This window comes from Halichoeres trimaculatus, unplaced genomic scaffold (genome assembly GCF_033239565.1).
Source record: "Halichoeres trimaculatus isolate MK-OKI-2021-1 unplaced genomic scaffold, fHalTri1.1 fHalTri1_scaffold_3, whole genome shotgun sequence".
Classification (NCBI taxonomy): domain Eukaryota; kingdom Metazoa; phylum Chordata; class Actinopteri; order Labriformes; family Labridae; genus Halichoeres; species Halichoeres trimaculatus.
The window spans coordinates 26,606,770-26,626,896 of NW_027437181.1; the positions used below are offsets into that span (position 1 = coordinate 26,606,770).

Here is a 20,127-nt window from a genome sequence, read left to right on the forward strand (position 1 = left end):
AGGCTACAGGGCTTTTTAGCTGAAAACAGCTGCCTCCTGCAGTGAACCAAGACAGACACAGAAAACAATGAGCTGAAATTCACTCTGTGAGGTCTTTAATGGCTGTTAGTTCAGGCGTTTATTGTCTGGAGGTTTATAAATGTGAACATCACATTAATCATGTTGGTTTCACTTTGATTCATTCTTTGTTGAATCACTGGTATGAAATTTAGTTCGAAAGCTGCTTTGGAGATTTATGTTTTCCACAAAAGGTACTGAGAAAAACATTCATTTGACATCATTTTGATAAATGAAGATAAAATAAAAATACCAAAGACTGTACCTGAAAAAAAAAGAGTGTTCACCACCAAAGCTGGGTCATGAAAAGTGACAATAGAAGAATCTGGGATTTGGGGGATATAAGCAGCTGAAGTGCATGTTTAAGTCTTTCAGTAAATACTAAATACATCCATCTATGATGAAGATGACCCTGTTTTATTTCAGACAGCAGGTTGGCCCTGTGTGGTCATGAATAATCAAATGAAACACCGGAGGAGCTAAAACTGTTGTGCAGGACAAGCATTCCTGCTGCTGCTTGAGAAAGTCACAACTCCTGTCCCTCGCTGTTTCATTGAGGTAGGACAACACAACACTCGACACACATTTAAAGCGGTTAATATTTCATCATAATGGGTAGAAAGTGAACAAATAGATGCATAATGAATAGCCAAAGGCGTTTTTATGCATTTCATTGTTTGAGCTAACAAGTTAATTAACTGTTTGCATGCTAACATTAGCATGCATTTTAAGACATGACAGATTCTGACCTCGAGTGCGCTAATCGTGCTAGAAATCACTAAAATGGTGAAGAGAGAAGCGTCTAACAGTAATCATTGAAAAAAAGTTCTTGTCTCTAAAAAACAAACACCTGCCTGGTGTTTAAGTCTGTTTCCTACTGTAGTCTTCTCTTGGACATCATAAAGCCCCTGACAACCATGAGGTGTTTTCTCTCATGTCTTGTAATGTTTTTTTCTCCAGTTTGTCAGCAAGTAGCCTGTGGAGAGAAGTGGGCCAGGATCTTCAAACTACCGGTACCACAATTACTCCAAGCATAATTTTACTTTAGTCCTGGCTCAAACCAGTATTGCTTTGTCACTGAGCACCTCCAAGTTCCTCGAGCAGCTCGAGTTTCCCCTTCTCCTACAAGGATAAACACAGGTTAAATTTTTGCTCATCATGGCAACAACAGAGTTCTAGGAAAAAAAGCAGAATACATTATAACCTTCAGTTCAAGACTGTTTCCTTTTTACAGCTAGCATTAGCATTTATTTGATTCCTAGCTAATCTTTACAGTAGCTAGCTGTTGGTTTAGAATTTATATCTGTGTAAATTACGTACAGTAACACTTTACTTTAGAGGTCTGCAAATTTCATCGCACTTAGGTAATAATTAGACAAAGTTTTTTCGTATTTCTATGAAATTACCCCTGAAATTTTAACAAGAATTTGGTGTAAATTAGCACATAACTTCTGGCCAGTTTCTGTTTTGCAGTGCGCCTGTACTCACAGTGTCTATCATAATCAGGTAAGGCCAATTAACAACTCCACTCTTGGTGAATATCACATCTGAAGCCTTCAGTTGTATCATGTAAAACATTATAGGCCAAATAATAAAGGTTTATCATTTTGCATGTGATCTCAATTATGAATATCAACAAACTGGGGACTGAAGAAGTTGGTGAAATTAAAGAACAAATAGCTAACTATCAACTGCTTATTGGGAAATTGAATTATTCACGGAACATTTCAAAGGTAATTATCAGAGGAAACAATGAATCTAACATCTGTTTTCAAGAACTAAGCAGCTATTTATCACCTGCTTCTTTGAAACAGCAGAAACGATGGGATACTTCTAAAAACATTTTGTGGTGAGTTGTGATTTAATTTCAAATAAATTATTTGCTTTTCGTCACCTTCTTACCTTGCAATTTGGAGTAAATTTCAAAGAAACTGGGAAAATAACAGTAACAGTAGAAGTTATGTGCTAATTTTAAAGAAATAGGAAAAAACTTGGTCTAATTATAACCTAAATAATGAAATTTGCGGACCTCTAAAGTAAAGTGTTACCTTACATACATGCTAACTTTAGTTGGAGCAATTGCAAACGTGATGCAGTCGCTTTATTCATTTTCAGAGTTAATGGGCTCCATTCACTAAGTGCATACAAACATCTGAAGCTCAAATCTGGGAACCAAATTGGAATATAACTTAATTGTCATTGTAACAAGTACAGTGAAATTGAAGTCACAGCAACAATCAAGAAAACAAAAGTAAGAAAGTGTATAGAAAGTGCAAAAAGGTCCATGAGAAAATACGTGATGACAGCTTGTCCATCATTGTCCAGTTCAGCCAGCCTCCACCTCCACAGGGTCCAGGACTGAGCTTCTTCAGCAGTCTGTTCAGTCTCTGTCTCCTGAATCCTGTCTGCTCACAGTAGGTGAGGCTCTTCCAATGTGGCGCCGGCATCCGATGTCAGCTCCGTCAGCCATGTCCGTGAACAGCACGATGCCACTCTGCCCTCCAGCAGCCCCTCTGCCGCTGGGCCAGCACGGCTAGCTCGTCCATCCCACCAGAGATAGATCCCACGTTCCCAATAACGATGGATGGAAGGACAGGTCCACGTCGTCACCTCTCAGCTCACACCCGAGAACCAGCACGTCGTCCTCACCTCCTCCTCCTCACCTTGTGTGGAGACATCCGGCCTTACACCAGTTAGCATTGACATGCTACAGGCTGCTAACAGCTGAGTTCACATGTAAACAATGCAGCCATGATTACATGAAGGATCTTCAGACAAACACAGGAGAAAAAGTAGTAAAAATATCACTGAAGTCACAAAAAGTTTGGTGTCCATGACCAACAAATGAGCCATACAAAGTAATGATCCACTCCAAATACAAAGGTTACGAAAAAGAGACAAAAAATTACAAGAAACGGACAAAAAAGAAAGAGCTGCTACAAAAGGCAGCCACAGCCAATAGGACAGAGCCTACCAACCACTGTTATCATACCTAAAATATCAAATCTTAAATTAAGTACTTAGTTTACAATTAAAAATTTGACAATGTAAATATTAAGATGTTACATTTTTGATGACACGCCCATTAATTTAAATTATTCTTATACACTAATATCAGCAAAGTGGTCAGGACAAAATTGGCTTGTACACACGTACCATGAATCCAATGGTGATTTTGCTCACATATTTTTTTTATGCGCAGAGTAAGAAAACTTTTATGCATTTATTAGTGAACGAGGCTCATTGGCGTTAATAAGAGTCACCTACTTACTACCTGAGAGCAAAGTTTTATTAAACTTTTAGGAACACCTTTGGAGGTTTTCCTCATGTACCTGCTGAATGCTTTTAACCCAGTTAAGTCTGTCAGCCACAGACTTAACTAAGGAGGTTTTCCTGTTGCATAATCAGCGCAAAAATAACCTGCCAAGTTGACAGGATCTCTAATGAATTTTTCATAAAACCTGTCCAAGATGTAGAGGGAATTTTAGACAAATTGTTAGCTAAGCTCTAAATTCACAGATGCGTCACACTAGAGGGGAAAGTAAGAGGACTACTGGAGTTGTTGTGAGGGATAAGACACCAGGATGGATGCACAGGGTCCAGTATTTTGAGTGTCACGCGTACTTCCATCAGTCACATGCAGATAAACAGACACACACATTAAGTTCAGGAACACCCAACAAATGAGACGTGCAATCATCATAACACTCTGTTTCACTGGCACATACTGTCACCATGAAGGCATGGCTCTCTGCATTTTTTTTTATCACTGTTCATTTCACTGCTTGAAAATACATGTTAAATTCTATTTAACTTCACATGTGCTCAACTCAAGCAGGAACCTGTGAAAATCTCATGTATAAGATTTTTTAACACATGATAAAGTTTGATGACACTCATGGCACATGTGTTTTTTTGACATAGCATGTGAAATGCATTCCCACGTGTGTGTTCAGAGTCACTCAGTTTGCTCTTCTGTGGCTCTGTCCCTCCCTCTCTCCTCCTTCACCCTTTTCTCTCCTCCTCCTCCTCCTCCTCCTGCTGAGAGAGAAAAAGAGAGAGTCCAGGAAGACAGAGGCATTTCCAGCTATGTGCGTGAGTGTGACTGAGTGTGTGTTCGTGTCAGAGCGTGTGTGAGGGCATGAGGGAGACACAGAGAGAAACACAGAGAGAAAGAGATGCAGACGCTGGGTGAAGTGAGAGAAGAGGGGGATTTCGCCGACCTGTCACAGTCTTTAATGTCACTTTTCTCCCCTGAGGAAGACCTGACCTCCATCGCTCTGTGTGGAAAGTAACCTGGAACAGCTAAAATGGGAAATAACGTAAAACTCTGTTTTGTGGAAAAGCTGGAGCAACACCTCTCCTGCTGCTCCTCCATGACAGAAAGAAGAGACTGGAGAGAGGAATGAATGAGAAATTGTTTCTATCTACAAAAGTGAAGAAAAGGAAGGAGCTTGTTTACGAGGGACAATCTTACAACCGAAGAAGATTTTTTTAAAGATGTATTCACTTTGTTTTATCTGAGAGGAAGGCAAAGAGGAGATGAGGGGAAATGGGGAGGAGAGAGTAGAGAGAAGGGAGTAAAGCAAGACATAAAGAAGAGACCAGAGGAGACAGGAGGAGGAAGAAGAGGAGGAAAGAGGAGAAGACGTGCTCCAGATGAAAAAAAATGTAAGTTTAAACAGTGTGTTTGCGTGTGTGTGGTGAGATTATCACTTGATGCTAATGAGGCTGATGCTGTCGCTGATGATGATGAAAATGTGAAGAGTAGTTCTTTGACAGGAGACTCTCTTTGCTGGATTATTAGTTTTCCACGTGCTCCTTCCTCCTCCTTTTTGAAAAGCCAGACGTCCTCCTGCTCTAACTCCCCTTGTCTGCTGTTTCGTGGTTTTTTTTGTGTGTAATTCTATGTGCATGCTGTGTTCCTCTGTCTCTCTTCTCTCTCCTCAGGTCATGTTAGACAGTAACGGTGCAACAGCGGAGTGAAAGGCCGGTGTCACGATGCATTAGCATCACATGCCTCTGAGGGAGAAATACGCTCAGAGTCTGAAGAGTGCATGTGGACGATATGTGCAAAGAGTGTCTGTGAATCTCCTGTGTATCTCCTCCATGTGTGTGTGTGTGTGTGTGTGTGTGTGTGTGTGTGTGTGTGTGTGTGTGTGTGTGTGTGTGTGTGTGTGTGCCCTAAAACAGGCAAAGTAACCATAGTGTCCTCTTAACCTCACTCATGTAGGAAAACAGAGTCATCATATGAATTTGGGCAGACTGCTGAGACAGAGGAGATCTGGGGCAAAGATGAGAGTCTGTGCAAAAAGAAGGATAGAAAAGTGCTGCACTCTCACTGCGAGCATGTTGGATCTTGATTTATAGCAATTCAAAGTATCACACCCATGAAGCTACTTAAATGTCTGTTGCTGAACACTTAAAAAAAGATGAACTTTGTAAAATGTGCCTGTGTTGTTAATAGTCAGTCAGTGAGACTATAATACCTGAAGCAACAACCAGCAGTTTGGTTAGCCTAGTATAGCATAGGGCCTTGAGTCAAGGAAAGAGCTCGCCTGTTGCCATCCAAGAAAACAAAATCTGCTCATAAGCACTTTTAAAACTCGTTAGCTACAGCCTGTCACAACACTGGATCCTTCCTGATTTGTTTAATGAGCCATTTAAAACCACTCAGTTAGCAGTTTCAAACTGCTAATCCTACATTTATTTCAGGAAGCTAACATGTACAGACAAGTGTGAAATGTTTTAAACAAAGTTACAGTCCAAATGTCATCAAAGTAATCAAGTAACAAGAAAGTCGTAGTATTTTTGAGAATAAAATGTTGTAAGAAGAAAAACTTGATATTTAGAGAATACAGTTATAAGTTACAAGAGAAAAAAGGTCTTTAATTTGGACTGTTAGCATTTATGCTAATTTGAAACATACATCAGCTATTAGTTATTAAGTCTGATACAAAATATACACAAGCTGAGACCTGTTTGGCCTAAGCTGTCAAGTTTAACTTAAAGAGATGATCAGAGTGGCTGATGTTTTGATATTTGTCTATATCAGGGGTCTGCAACCTGTGGCCCTGGAGCCTCATGCGGCTCTTTGACTCATTTGCAGTGGCTCCTTGTAGCTTTAAAAAATATCATCAAAATAAAGAATTTTGATTTTCTTATAGAGGACATTGATGATTTAAGACATCTACACTAAATTAAATCATGGGTTAACATTTTTTATACTAAATACGCATCACTTCTGTCAATAGAGCTTTTATTTTATTTATTTATTTATTTTCTTTAAGATTTTTACAACTTTTGGCATTCTTTAAATCAAAAATTTGAAAATTATAAAAAAAAAAAATCAAACTTTTTTTAATTTTACTTTTTTAGAATTTTGCTAAATATTTGAATTTTTTTTTTTTTTTTTTTTTGCAAAATTTTTCTATTTTGCAAATTCAAAAATTTTTGCCAATTTTTAAAATTTCAAAATTTGGGGAATTTTTTGAATTTTTTTGCACATGTCTTAAATTTATTTCTTTTTGAATTTTGCAAAATTTGACAGTTTAAGTTTTGCAAAAAATAACTGCAAGCAATTGAAATTTCAGAAATTTTGCAAATTAAGGAAATGCATAATATTACATTTTTTAATATCCGAAAATGTATTATATATATATATATATATATATATATATATATATATATATATATATATATATATATATATATATATATATATATATATATATATAAAAACAAGACATCACATGTACAATTTTATAAACATAAACAACTTCTAGTTTCAATAATTTTTCACAAGTTTTACTATGTTTACAATTTTTTACTTTTTCATGTTTGTTTTGAAGATGAAGTAGATTTTGTGGCTCCTGAATGAGCTAAGGGAAAACGATTCTTGTGAAAGTAAAGGTTGCAGACCCCTGGTCTGTATGATGTTTTAGTGTCTTAATCAAGCAGCAACTGGTGTAAAAATATGAGTCAGTGTGGAACTACTAAACTCTGCAGTTTGATGAGCGTCCACTTGAAGCTGGCTCTGAAAGTACGAAAAACCACAAACACACCAAGCAAAAAATTAAAAAGAGCCATTTACACAGCATAAACATAAAAATGTTTACAACAAGGTCCAAAACATGTCTCACGTCTAAAGAGCTAATTTCTCTCATGACACATACTGATTTCTCTCTGACTCTGCACTCAAAAAGGTATTGATGAGGTCACCTTATTGCTGTTAGTATGGAGGCTGTGATTAAGGCTTTATTTTGCTAATAATGTGAGCTTAGCTGAGCTGCGCTAACTAGCATCTGAGAGAAGATAGATAGATAAATAGATAGATAGATAGATAGATAGATAGATAGATAGATAGATAGATAGATAGATAGATAGATAGATAGATAGATAGATAGATAGATAGATAGATAGATGAGTGAAGTTGTATCACTGAAAACTATTGGATGGTGTGAGCAGCTGTAATGAGCTGGCCTCTTGCCAAATGTCTCACACCAATGTCCTCAAACAACTGTGATGTTCATCAGCTGATAGTACATTAAGTCAAGATTTTCCACCACATTTACCTGCCGTGACACTGATCTCTGTTTTACTCTCTTCATGTGTTCTCTGAAGGTTTAACAGAGCAGTCACCTCATGATGTAAAACTGATGAGAGCAGTTCTAAAAAAAATGGGTGAATTGAAAAAAATGTTAAATAAAACAAAAGGCTTTTAATCCACCAAAATATCATCTTGGGTGATGTTTTCTTTTTGTGCTGTAGCCTCAAACAGTCAGACCAAAAGACAGAAAGTGAGAGTAAATGAGAGCGCAGGAGGGAGAGGGGCAGCCCTGTCTTGCAGGATTTACACACAACATCACAAAGTGTTCCTGACAGTCGGTGAAATCAGAATTGCTCGGAGGTTGTCTTCTGTTTGGTTGTGTTATGTTGCACTGTAGAATCATAAGACTTGTTGTCGTGTTGTTTCTCTTTGCACTGTTTTTTTACGAGCTAATAAATCACTTAAAAATGTTTCGTCACTTTGGGAGTATAGACACCAACATGAGGCTTGTGTCTGTGTTGGTAAATCCAGACATGCTGTTTCTTCAGTGTCAGCTCAGCTTGAATATAAGGGTCAGGAGTGCTGCTTTTTCTGTTACTGAGGTTTTACTGCAGAAAAGATTCTCAGAATTTAGGCCAGTTTAGTCTTCTCCGAGAGCCTCATCTATTTTTTATTGGTCCGACTTCAAACTTTGAGTCGTGTCTTCACTTTTTACTGTATTAAATCCTTGGTTTTCTTCTACCTTTCTAATCCCACTGCACAGGTTTAACCTCATGGTTTAAAGATGTTTGGTTTTAAAGATTGTGTTTTGAGAGCATAGTATGTTTTCAGTTGTTTGTTGTGAAGTCAGTTCTGTCCTCATGAGGTAATTAAACCCATTTTCAATCTTTAATAAAGGGTGTGATGGGGGGAAAGCTCATAAACAGTCAGTGTGAACTCACCCACACGTAATGAGACATGTTCAGAGTTGTCAGCTGGGGAAATCACAGAACATTCATGAAATTAAAAACATATGAAGGGAGAAAATCAGCTCACTGATAGCCTGCTTCACTCTGTATCTGCACTTTCATTAAAGCATTATCACTCACATCCATGGAGCTTAATTCTGCATTTTTCCAGAGTTTGACAGGAACATTATGAAACATTGCAGAAGGAATGTCAGTAATAAAAATGTTGCCAAGGGGCTTCGTGAATTCTCTGTATAATCGTGGAGTCACGCTTCCAGCACAGCTCACAGATTTTAATGTCACTCATGTGTGCAGATATTGCTCAACTCGATTGTTACTATTTAGCTGGCCCAGAGATTAGACACAGGTTTTTATTTGTCTATGACGGTGCTGAGTGTTTGCACGAAATTTCACCATCAGTGAGCTCTGCAGGAGACTCTGAAACAACCTTTCATTATGTCTGTTCTAACATTTATACTATTATATAAAACTACAACTGCTATGAATAAAGCTTTGATTAATCCATGTGAGAGGAGGGTGTTTGAACAGCTGGACTCGCTGATGCAGACAGATATAAATCTGGCTTCATATAACGCAGTCTGTCTGACCATGTTATGCATCCTCATGAAAAAGCATTGCATGTAAATAATGAACATGAAAAGCCTCAGAGCCAATCTCATGTTATAACTGCACAAAGTGCTGCTATAACAAACTTATGCCAGAGGTTTCCAACCTCTGTGAGCTCAGATACAGATTGAAAGATTGCGTAATGTTCGGAAGGTAGGAGAAGGAAAAGTTACTCAGTGTTAAAAGGAAAGAAAACATAAAATACATGCAACTGCCACATGTGTGCACTGATCCTCATTTTAGTTGCTGTAACTGTAATGTAGAAATAGAGAAGCACACAGGGTTTGTGCAGTACTCAGAGTTGCATAGAAGTCTGAAAGAATTAACTAATATCTTATCCACATACAGGTAACACACTAACTATATAGTGTATATATGCAATAAAATACACAAAATAAATGTTATATATGTATCCCCAGTGTGTGTTTTGGGGACTTCCAGCAGTCTGGGTGTGGGGCTAACGTGTCTAGACACAGTATTGTATAAACCATCTTCCTCCATCTCTACCCTACATTTAACCTGACTGCTACAAATAAGTGTTGGCAGTAAATGGTGTGTAATGTGGCACCAGCAAACACAAAACAAAACACATTCAGGACCTGAGGCAAGATCAGGACAAGACGCCTAAAAATACCTTCATATTTTAATGATGACTTTACTAATGGATTTTTCTAAACTGAGCAGCAGATGCAACTCTCCTGATGCTGTCATTTCTGGTTATCTATCAAAAGTCAGTGTTGGAAATGTTTTGTTTTTGTGCTGAAGAGACACGTTTACAGTTACTAAGCATTAAGACATTAAAAAGATGGCATTTGTGTCCAAGAGCAAGGTCAGCGCCATGTGATCTGAGTGAATCTACTGTATTTACAACAAGGAGGAGGAACACGAGTTGGCTGATGGCTGTTTGTTGCCCCCTAGTGGTTGACTTAGCTCCTATAAATTTAAACCAGTTCTTTATCATTAGCCACTGATTCATTGATTTTTATCAAACAGGTGATTTTCCCCTGGTTGTCAACAGTGGCGTGTAACATTTGTTTAATTTCTCTTATCTTCTGGTAATATCATATTGTATATTTATTTTTTAGTAATACACAGATTTTGTTTTGTGCATATGATTATTTAAACTTTATAGGATAACACAGCAGAGGGTTGTAGTTTAAATCTTCCTGTGTTGATTTAAAAAAAGATTCACTTTGAAAGTCAGGGTTGAAAAAACGGACTTGGAACCTGTTGCAGCCATAGATTGTATAATCTATGTTGTTTCCAATACAGAGTTTTTGAGCCTATTGTCAGCAGCCATATTGGAAATGCTTAATTCATTTCATTTGTTTGTTTATTTGAACGGGTTAAAGACACATCAAAACAAACAAGCAAAAAAAAAACAGAGATAAATAAGATGCATGATGTGTTTTAGCAGAAATAAAAATAGGAAAAAAAAAAACAAGAAACAAAAACAATTCAAGAAACAACTCTAAATACTTAGATCTTTAAACCTTGTTCAAAAGGGTGTAGGATGAAGTCAGAAACTTTTCTAGTCCTACCCCTTTGTCTTTGCATATTTATAGTCTAATGTGTTACAGCATGTGTAGAAACCCAAAACAGAAGAAAACAAAGTGCATTACAATAAACAAACAAAAAGAACATAAACAACACATTTTTTATTAGTTTAAGTTTGCTTTCATCTTGTATTTACTTAGACAAAGATTTATATAGATAATTTTGAACTGTTAAAGTGATCTGCATGTTTTCATTTTTTCACTGCATTTGTTCCACAGATCGACTCATTTTACTGATACACTGTGTGTTTTGGTGGTCGTACCAACTGGCTGTTTTTTGAAAAAGCATAATCCTCTGAGATCGTGTTTATTTTCTCTTTTTTGAAACAACTTTTGGATGCCCAGTGGTAGTTGATTCTGGTTTGCTTTGTGCGTTACTAAAAGTGTTTTGAGGTTGACCAAGTCCATGAATTTTAGTGCTTTCAGTTTGATGAAGAGGGGTTTGATGGTTCTCTGTTGGTGATGTTATTCACTATTCTTACTGCTTTATTTTGGAGTTTGAATATTGTTTCTGTGTTTGTTTTATATGTGTTTCCCCACACTTCCACACAGTAGGTGATGTACGGCAGAATGAAGGAACAGTATAAGGTGTACAGTGAGGACTGGTTTAATAGATGTTTGACTTTGTGTAAGATTGCGATTGACTTGGCTATTTTAGCTGTAATGTATTGTGTATGTGACTTCCAGGATAATTTGCTGTCAATTATGACTCCAAGGAATTTTGTTTCATTTACTCTCTCTATTTCCACGTTATCTATCGTGAGTCCCTTTTGTGTTATGAGTTCGATTTCCAAATATTAATAACTTGGTTTTGTTTAGATTTAATGTGAGTTTATTTGAGTCAAACCAACTCTTCAATTTCTTAAGTTCATCTGCCACTGTATCCAAAAGTTGGTCCAAATCATCCCCACAGCAAAGCAAGTTGGTGTCATCTGCAAATAAGATCATCTGAACGGTTTTTGAAAACTCACAAATATTGTTGGTGTAAAGAATGAACAATAGAGGTCCTAGCACTGAGCCCTGAGGCACCCCACACTTTATTATCTTCAATTGTGATTTGCTGTTGTTGATTTGCACATATCGTTTTCTGTCACTCAAGTGGCTGGATATCCAGGAAAGTGCTAGACCTCTGATTCCATAATTCTGCAGTTTTATTAATTAGAGGTCATGATCCACTTTTTTAGATCTAAAAATAAACCCAACGCATACTGTTTGTTTTATATTGCTGATGTTATGCTTTCTGTAAAGTTCATAAGAGCTAGTGATGTTGATCTGTTAGTTCTAAAACCATATTGTTGTTCACTCAGTTCATTATGTTTAGTGATGAAGTCATCTAGCCTTGTTTAGAATAGTTTTTCAAGTATTTAAGAGAATTGTGACAAGAGGGAGACAGGTCTGTAATTTGAGAGTATATGTCTATTTCCAGATTTGAATATCAGTATGACTTTAGCAGTTTTCATGTTTTTTGGAAAAACACCAGTGTTTAAAGACTGATTACAAAAGATATGTGAGTGGTTGCACCACACACTCACTGATTCTTTTGATTAATGTCATATCAATTTCAAACTAGCTTTGTATGAGTCTAGATGACGTTACGAGACATTAGTGTTGCATTGAAATTGCAGAGTAAAAAAAAACCATGAAGTGTTAATAACTGTATTTAGTTGTCTATGATATATACTTAAAGCTATGGTCTATGATTTGAAGCTAGGTAATTATTATTAACACTGCTTTGAGGCCGTTATGGTCCGATGGTCGGATCTACGCAATATAAAAACCAAAAAGAATGAAATAAATCCATTCAGTACAGCAGCTGCAAAACGGCATAATAATTGACCAATCTGAACCACCATTTCCCTCATTTCGGATTTGTGCGTTCGTCCATCCAATCCCTTGTCTCCCCTGTCTCCCCTGCTCCGCACCATACTGCCCATGGTCCCACCTCGTCCTTCCCCACTACCCCTTTCACGTCAGCTAGCTGCTCAGCTACCAAAGCATCATGGAGCCAGAGAAGACCGAAACCAGGAAGCTGTTACTGTTACCCTCCACAGGGAAGGGAAGAAAACGAAAAAGTTTCGAGGAAAAGGCTGAAGCAAGGAAGAATTATGAGCGATACAGGTGCCAACAGAGTCTGAATATTGGAGAAATGTACGACCGGTGGAAAAAGCTGCAGAGGGATTTGGGACTGAAAACTGACGCTGAGACAGCTGAGTTTCTGTTGAACAGGTAATGACTCTGTTTACCACAGTGGGAGATGTCAGCTGAATAACTCTGGTTAGTCTGTGCCAATACTGGCTAATGACTGAACGCTGCTGGTCGGAACGGGTCGGCTCTGTCATTAGATGTTAGCATAATTTAGCCACACATCTTTAGCATTGTAAACTGAGCTGGTGAAGACACGCCGAGAAAGGTAAAGCCTCGCCCACAGTCGACTCTGCTCTGATCAGCTGGCAGTGGCAACGCCAGACCTGCTTCACCGGCTAATTCATGGTTTTAATCGCGCCGGTCCAATTGAAAAAGCTACCACTGTGTGTTACAAGGACAATGACTGTCTTGTTTGTTTACATTTTCTGCCGGCCGGCTTCTTGCTCTGTCGGAGGGGGCGTGTTGTCAGGAGGCAAAGAAGGGCGATACGAGCTGGGGGGGCGGGATCTCGGAACACGGAGGGGAGGGGTGAGTGAGGCTGCGTTTTTCAAATGTATCTCATCAGCCAAACTGGTTTTCAGATCGTAGACCATAGCTTTAAGTGTTTTTTTCTCACAGTGTATGGGCAGTATCCAATTCTGCAATAATCCCAGGTTACATGCAAACAATTGTAATTATCGTCACAAAAAATGAATCACAAAAGAAGTCTTAATGAATGCTACCACAAACCACTTCTATTTCTTTTTAATGTCTTCCTGTTCCCTTCTGCCTGTTTTGTTTGAAACATAACTACTGTTTGCAGACTTGTTTGGTGGTCTTCATGCTCTTTCAGCCTCTCTGGCTCCATGAGTCCACATTCCTACTCCATCTAGAGGGTCAATACAAAGTCTTAATGCTTGTTGAATGTCTGCATGTCAAACAAATCACCCCCCCAAAAAACTCTGCCAACAAGTATTTTTAAACCAGTTCTTTAACTGAAATGAGAATATACTGGTATGCTATTTGATTTGTGAGACACAGATACCTTTACTTTTACACCCTGCAGGCTAACAGCTCAGGCATGTTGATTGTAACACGGAGGTGAGAGGTGATGTGCAGATTAAGGGGTAAATTGTTTCATCTTCTAAAGCACTGTATAATTTACTGAGTCAGCTAGTGAATACAAATGATGGGTTGAAAACTGGAGCATATCATCTGTCATTACTGAAGCATGAGTCTGGATCATTTTAATGAGCAGGGTCTGTTCTGTACATCACTGAATGACTTATAAATCTACAGGACTGGGATTCTTAAATGTGAGCAGTGATTCACTCATAATCCATCTTTCTGTCTCTTTTCCCCTCTACCTTTTTCTATCCCCCTGCCCGTTATCTGTATCCCTCTCTCTATCCTTACTCCTGCCACCTTTTCTCCACCCTTCAAATCTGTGCTCTAGATGGGTTCATGCAGTATGAGCCTCACTGACCCCTGAACAATACAACAAGCTCAACTCACTGTGAAATCATGAGTGCTCCAACAACAGGAAGCCCAAGTATGGAGGTGGAGGTGGAGGTGGGCCCCAAAGAGATGGCAATGATCAGCAACGTGATGGCAGCCTACACCTTTATTGCAGGTTGGTTCAATAAAAAAAGTGTGCAGAGTTTGATTGTATGGGGTAAAGCTGTGGTCATCTTATCAAGCTGAAAATCCTAAATGCAGGGTTGAAAATTTCATGTGAAATATCTGACTCTCCCTCCCCAGAGCAGGACAGAAGTTGTAAGAGCCTCCTGCAACAAAGGCAAACAGCAGTGTTTCCGAAAAAAACCCCCAACTAAATAAGTAAAAAAATAAATAAATAAATAAATTTTTAAAAAAGTTAGTCGGACTAGCAAAATAAGAACCAGAGCAAAAGTTTTTATCAAAGAAACACAAATTAATTTTATTTTGAGGTACCAAAATGAATTTCACAGAAAGAAAGAAAGAAAGAAAGAAAGAAAGAAAGAAAGAAAGAAAGAAAGAAAGAAAGAAAGAAAGAAAGACTAAAAAAAAAAAAAAAAACTCACAGAATGCCTTTTTTGGAGTTCAAATTCAAAAATTCAAAGTTAAATTTATTAGCATGAATATTGATTTAAAAAAATGCCAAAGCCAATGTTCAGAAGAAATGATTTATGAAAAAAAACACATGTTAAGAGCAAAATGAGTAATAACATCACTCAAAAAATAAGTTTAACAATATGTTGAATATATGTTGGAAAATTTTAATTATGATTATTATTTTTCCACTGCCAGCAGCCTGAATGTCCCATTTATTATTGATTTATTGTTGCACCTCCTCTCCTGACCACAAATGAACACTGTGTTACATTGGGAGTAGAGCGGCACTAGTCCTGTCAGCTCAAATCTGGAAGTCCATGACCAGAAACTGAGAAGATGCAGAGTCATGGCTGGGATGGAGCATATGAAACAGTCTCTGTCAAAAGAAAGTTTAAAAATAGTTGGGAACATGAGTACTTTTTTACAGAAATTAATTCCATGACAGTTTGCCTAATATGTAGGCAGAAAGTCACTTTTTTAAAAGAGTAAAATCTTTGTGAATTAATGTAAATACAGTATTCATTTATACGTGGAAAAAATTAAAGCAGGCATCCTTTTCTTTTTACAATTCCTTTTTTAAAAGGATGGAAAATGCATTGTTTTGGTTCCATTTGAGCCTGCTGTGTCCCATGTTGTTTAGGTTACATTGCACTAAATGTCTTTGAAGACATAGGCCTAGTATTTGTGCCATAAGGATGTTCACTAATGTCATGCTGTAGAAGAAGATTAAGACAAGTGTTTTAATTTTCAATATTCCTTGTATGAGTATTTATTTTACACAATTATGCTAGAGGCAAATTTAATATCATGCACTGCGACATTAATGTTAAGTTTTGGCCCACGACCCTCCACCCTGATTCATTTTTGGCCCTCCACTGAAAATAATTTGGGCACCCCTGAAATAAACCAACAATGATCTATATTTTTATGGTCGTAGATGGTTTTTGTACCTAATAACACTTTATTAACTCTATTTCACAAAAGCCTGTCTAACTTTATGACAAGCTTTCACATATTGAGCTGACAGCTGGACAGTAGTGCTCTCCTCACCCAGAATTCCTCTGGATCTGTTCCTCTTTGAGGAAATTAGAAATTCAGGGCATAAATTTGTAAATTTTGGGGGAAATATATCTCTATTTTTCTTATAACTTGGACAGGTGATGAGGAAATGGATCTCAGTTTCTACCTGTCCTGAGTTACAGAGCCTACAGACCCCCTGAGATCTCTCCAACCACTGATATCTGAACCAACCAGTTTCAATGGCCAGTTTATGATCAGAGTCTGTATGTAGTGAGTGTCTGTCTCTTTCAGGTCAACAGCAATTTAATCTGTAACAACAAAGACATTAGATACAAAACTAAGACATTGTTTTTTGATAATTGGGTAGAAATCAATACTGTTTGTCACACAAACACTAAATGAAAGCAAACACCTGTTCAGCTATGCAGAATTTCTATTCAGGTATAAAATCCCTGTCACTTCTCAAAGCAAACGTTTCACATCACTGCATGTATGATGAGGTTACAAGCTGAAAAACCGCAGATCCTCCACAGAGGTTGAATTTACTGACTTCCAAACCTTGCCTAAAAGACGGATGGGACAAACAGTGGAAAAATACTTTTATAAGTGACCTTGGAATATTTTGAATCACTGAAAACTTTCTTCTCCCTTGTCTCTTCAGATCAGCCTGAGAGGACAGCTCTGGTGTTTCTGGGTGGAGTCTGTGTCGGCCTCCTCGTCACACTCTGCGCCATAGTCTTTCAGATACACTGTCGAGCAGACTGTCATTACGGCAACAGTAAACACGCTCATCGCCGTCACAGACACAGGCATCACCACAGACGCCATCACAACTGTCCGCACCATCAGCCCATTGACAGTAACCCGGACAGCATGGCTGTGGTGCCCTCTGGAGGGGCAGGGCCCGCAGGGGACAGTGAATCAGAGGACTGGGACGAAACCTCTGACCTGTCAGCACGGAGACGCAGACGCTTTGAGAGAGCTCTGCTGAACGCCACTATGTTCACATCAGCTGAGGGTATCTCTTTCTGACACACACCCAGGCCTAATATATGAAACTTGTGCCTCATTAGACTTGGGCACACAATGAGAATCTGTGAAGTGTGCAAAGATTATTTATTAGTGCAACATCACACCTGTTTGACACATTTCTCCTGTCTCCAAAATAAATCTTTAGAGTATTTTATTAACTCCTTTTAGATATGTGTATTGCAGAAGTTTTTGAGATTATGCAGATTGAATTGTTTTGTAGCCATAGTTAGGTCTATAAATGAAACACTGAAATAGTGAAAAGCAAAGTGCCAAACTGAATCTGAAGATTTCCATGAGTTACTCTTAATGTACACTCTTCAGTGATGATGTTTTCTACTATATATGAATATTTTTGTTTTCTATTTTGTGATTTAAATTAGTTGATATTTAAAATAGACTGAGTCATATTTTCACAAAGACTGAAGGAAATGTGGCGACTGGACCTTATGCACTATGTAGCAGCATGTAGCTCTGACTTCAAATTCAAAACATAAATTCAGCTTCTGCACTGAAAAAAAAAAAAATCTGCACACGGAGAAGTTAAACCCAGTAGCTTATCATTTACTTAAATAGCCTTTTTGTTTTTCATTGTTGCTTCAACATAAATTGAAAAAAATCTTTACATGTGAAGTCAGTTACAGCAGAAGTCCACAATGAATGTTTGGTGAGCACACGTTTCAGAGGTTTTGATAATGCTCTGTAAGACTAAGGAGATCTTCAGTGGAGGGCAGTGGCGATTGCTCTAAGACTGCAAGGGAAGCTCAGCTTCCCCTAAAATGTCCCTAAAAAGTGGTGATGTGTACTGCTGTGTGTACATTACATTGACAAAATATGCGCTAGAATTCCTTCATCTTTTGTTCAGAATCAGCTCCTATCACAGGTAACTGGCTCGACCTCCTTCTCATTCATCCCCGCAGCGTCTCAGCGCTTTAACACAGTCTTAGTTCATTTTTGTGAACCAATCTTGTACCATTGGATGAAATGGACACCTTACACTTTGATTAAGATGTTTCAGCACTGCTTGATAACTTGTCAGAACACATTTATAGACTTTTCTGTCAACACCCACATACACATGCTAATCCTTTGAATATAGAAAGCCTCTCTGTAATTATGCCAGATTTGATGGTTATGTGAATAGACGCTGTATGAGCCTGATTTTACCCTCTGCTTATGTGTATGTGTGTGTGTGCGTTTGCGTGCAGAGTTGGACCGGGCTCAGCGGCTAGAAGAGCGTGAAAGGATTCTTCGAGAGATCTGGATGAACGGCCAGCCAGACATCAGCACAGTCACACAAAGCCTCAACAGATACTACTGACACATGACACAAACGGGCAGGATGTAAGGAGGACATGAAGGTTGTTTCAGAATATGAATAAAGGTGGACTAAAGGGACAAACACTCATGAGCAGAAACTGTCAACCTGGGAGAGCCAAGGACAGATCAAGTCGTCACTGACAGCACTGCCTGGAGCGGTCGCCTCATCTGCATGAGGAAAGAGAAACGTGAGATGTTTTGGCTCAATCAGCTAACACAGGGTGATACTGGAGGAAAGGAACGTCTTAATGACCAGAAAAACCAACAAGTAAACCCGCAACGGACATACAAAGTGCAGACAACAGTGCAATATGTGACAGCTGACATGAAGCTGGTGAAAAACTGTCCAGTGGATTTTTCTATTCTACAGGTGCTTTAACACGGAGCTTGTACAGGAGTTGTAATAGTTGCAAAACTGCAGCTGTTAATGATTTAATCAATTCATAAAAGGTGAAAATGGGTTGTATCTTTTTTAAGGTGAGACAATCAGAAGATAAACACACTGAACAACGAAACAGGTCGAGCACTTAGCAAAATGCTACAGTGGAATTAGCTTTGATTGTGTAAAAGGATTGATGATGGGTCACAACCTCCTCTTTAACTTACAAAGTGGCAACGATCACTCAGGTCAGCTCAGTTTACAGCACTAACAGCTTCTCCAGTGGGTCTGAAGAGGACAGTCATGATTATAAGGTTCAGTGACTCCTACATTTACTTCTTTTCTATTTTCTCAGCAGTTTCTCAACTACTCTGCTCGTCTGGTGCACAGCATCACAGGAGAGCTTTCAGCCATGGTATTATAGTGCTGTCAAGAATGAATCTGAACTAAACTTGCCAGAAAAACTGGAAAACAAATGGTCATATGAGAACTGACTCTAAATTTAGAAACAAAATTTGAGAAAAAAGTGTGAGAACTCATTTTACAGTTACATCCTTTTCCCATCTATCAACATAGAGGAGGCTGGGTTTCTGATAAGGCATCCAATCAGACAACTCTAAATCTTTTGGCTTTACTTTTCGGTACTGTCGTGTTGTCAGTCTTTTTTTATACAGTATAAGAGATTCATACATACTGGTGCTATTTCTGCTGTTATTCAGCGTCTTTTGGAACAGTGAATGCAAAATTTAAGAACACAAAAAGCTGGGGTTATAGATCCCGATGAATCCTGTGCTTGTTGCACCAAAGGACAGCAGTCATTGTATTTAAGGAAATTTACCTACTCTGTTTGACTCATGTGGTGACGAGAATTTAAAAAATAAAAAAATAAACTTTCTGTTTCTGTAAGTATAACTGTGTTAAGTCCCTTATTAAAGTGAATCATTCTGGCTTAAATTTATTGTGTGTCACTGAACATTTGTTCATGAAGTGTGTGTGTGTGTGTGTGTGTGTGTGTGTGTGTGTGTGTGTGTGTGTGTGTGTGTGTGTGTGTGTGTGTGTGTGTGTGTGTGTGTGTCATCCACTGATATATGTACAGCTCATGAGTGGCTACACAGAGTCAGACTCCCCCTAGTGGACGTAAGGAGCTCCATCTTCTCTGGCCAGTCTTCCACTCTTGTGGCCACATTTTAATTTTTACACTTTATAAAGAAAATTGTTAATTTAATTAGCTTCTATATGATACTGAAGTAGGAAACCAAGGTGCAGTGTTTTCAAAAGCCATTTGTCAGTGTTCAAAACCAAATTCGCCATAGAGTAATTCCTGTTTTATACTGTCTATAGTTAATTCTGACAAAGCAATCTGATTGAACAGAAGGCATTTCAAGAAACTACAATATGAACATGACTTTAATGTATCACATGGCC

The 20,127-nt window shown here is 38.2% G+C and overlaps 1 protein-coding gene across 1 annotated transcript; it reads left to right on the forward strand.

The window, feature by feature from the left end:
• Window positions 1-4,169: 4,169 nt before the first annotated feature.
• eva1ab (eva-1 homolog A, regulator of programmed cell death b) lies at window positions 4,170-19,452 on the forward strand. Its single transcript, XM_074667047.1, has 4 exons — window positions 4,170-4,728; window positions 14,317-14,493; window positions 16,636-16,992; window positions 18,212-19,452. The coding sequence occupies exons 2-4, from the start codon at window positions 14,385-14,387 to the stop codon at window positions 18,322-18,324; spliced, it is 579 nt and encodes a 192-aa protein (XP_074523148.1). The 5' UTR covers window positions 4,170-4,728; window positions 14,317-14,384; the 3' UTR covers window positions 18,325-19,452.
• The last annotated feature ends 675 nt before the right edge of the window (window positions 19,453-20,127 follow it).

Coding starts and splice junctions, on each gene's coding strand:
- eva1ab (XM_074667047.1), top strand. CDS start 14,385: ATGAGTGCTCCAACAACAGGAAGCCCAAGTATGGAGGTGGAGGTGGAG. Junction 14,494..16,635: donor AGCCTACACCTTTATTGCAG/GTTGGTTCAATA, acceptor TTGTCTCTTCAG/ATCAGCCTGAGAGGACAGCT. Junction 16,993..18,211: donor TATGTTCACATCAGCTGAGG/GTATCTCTTTCT, acceptor GTTTGCGTGCAG/AGTTGGACCGGGCTCAGCGG.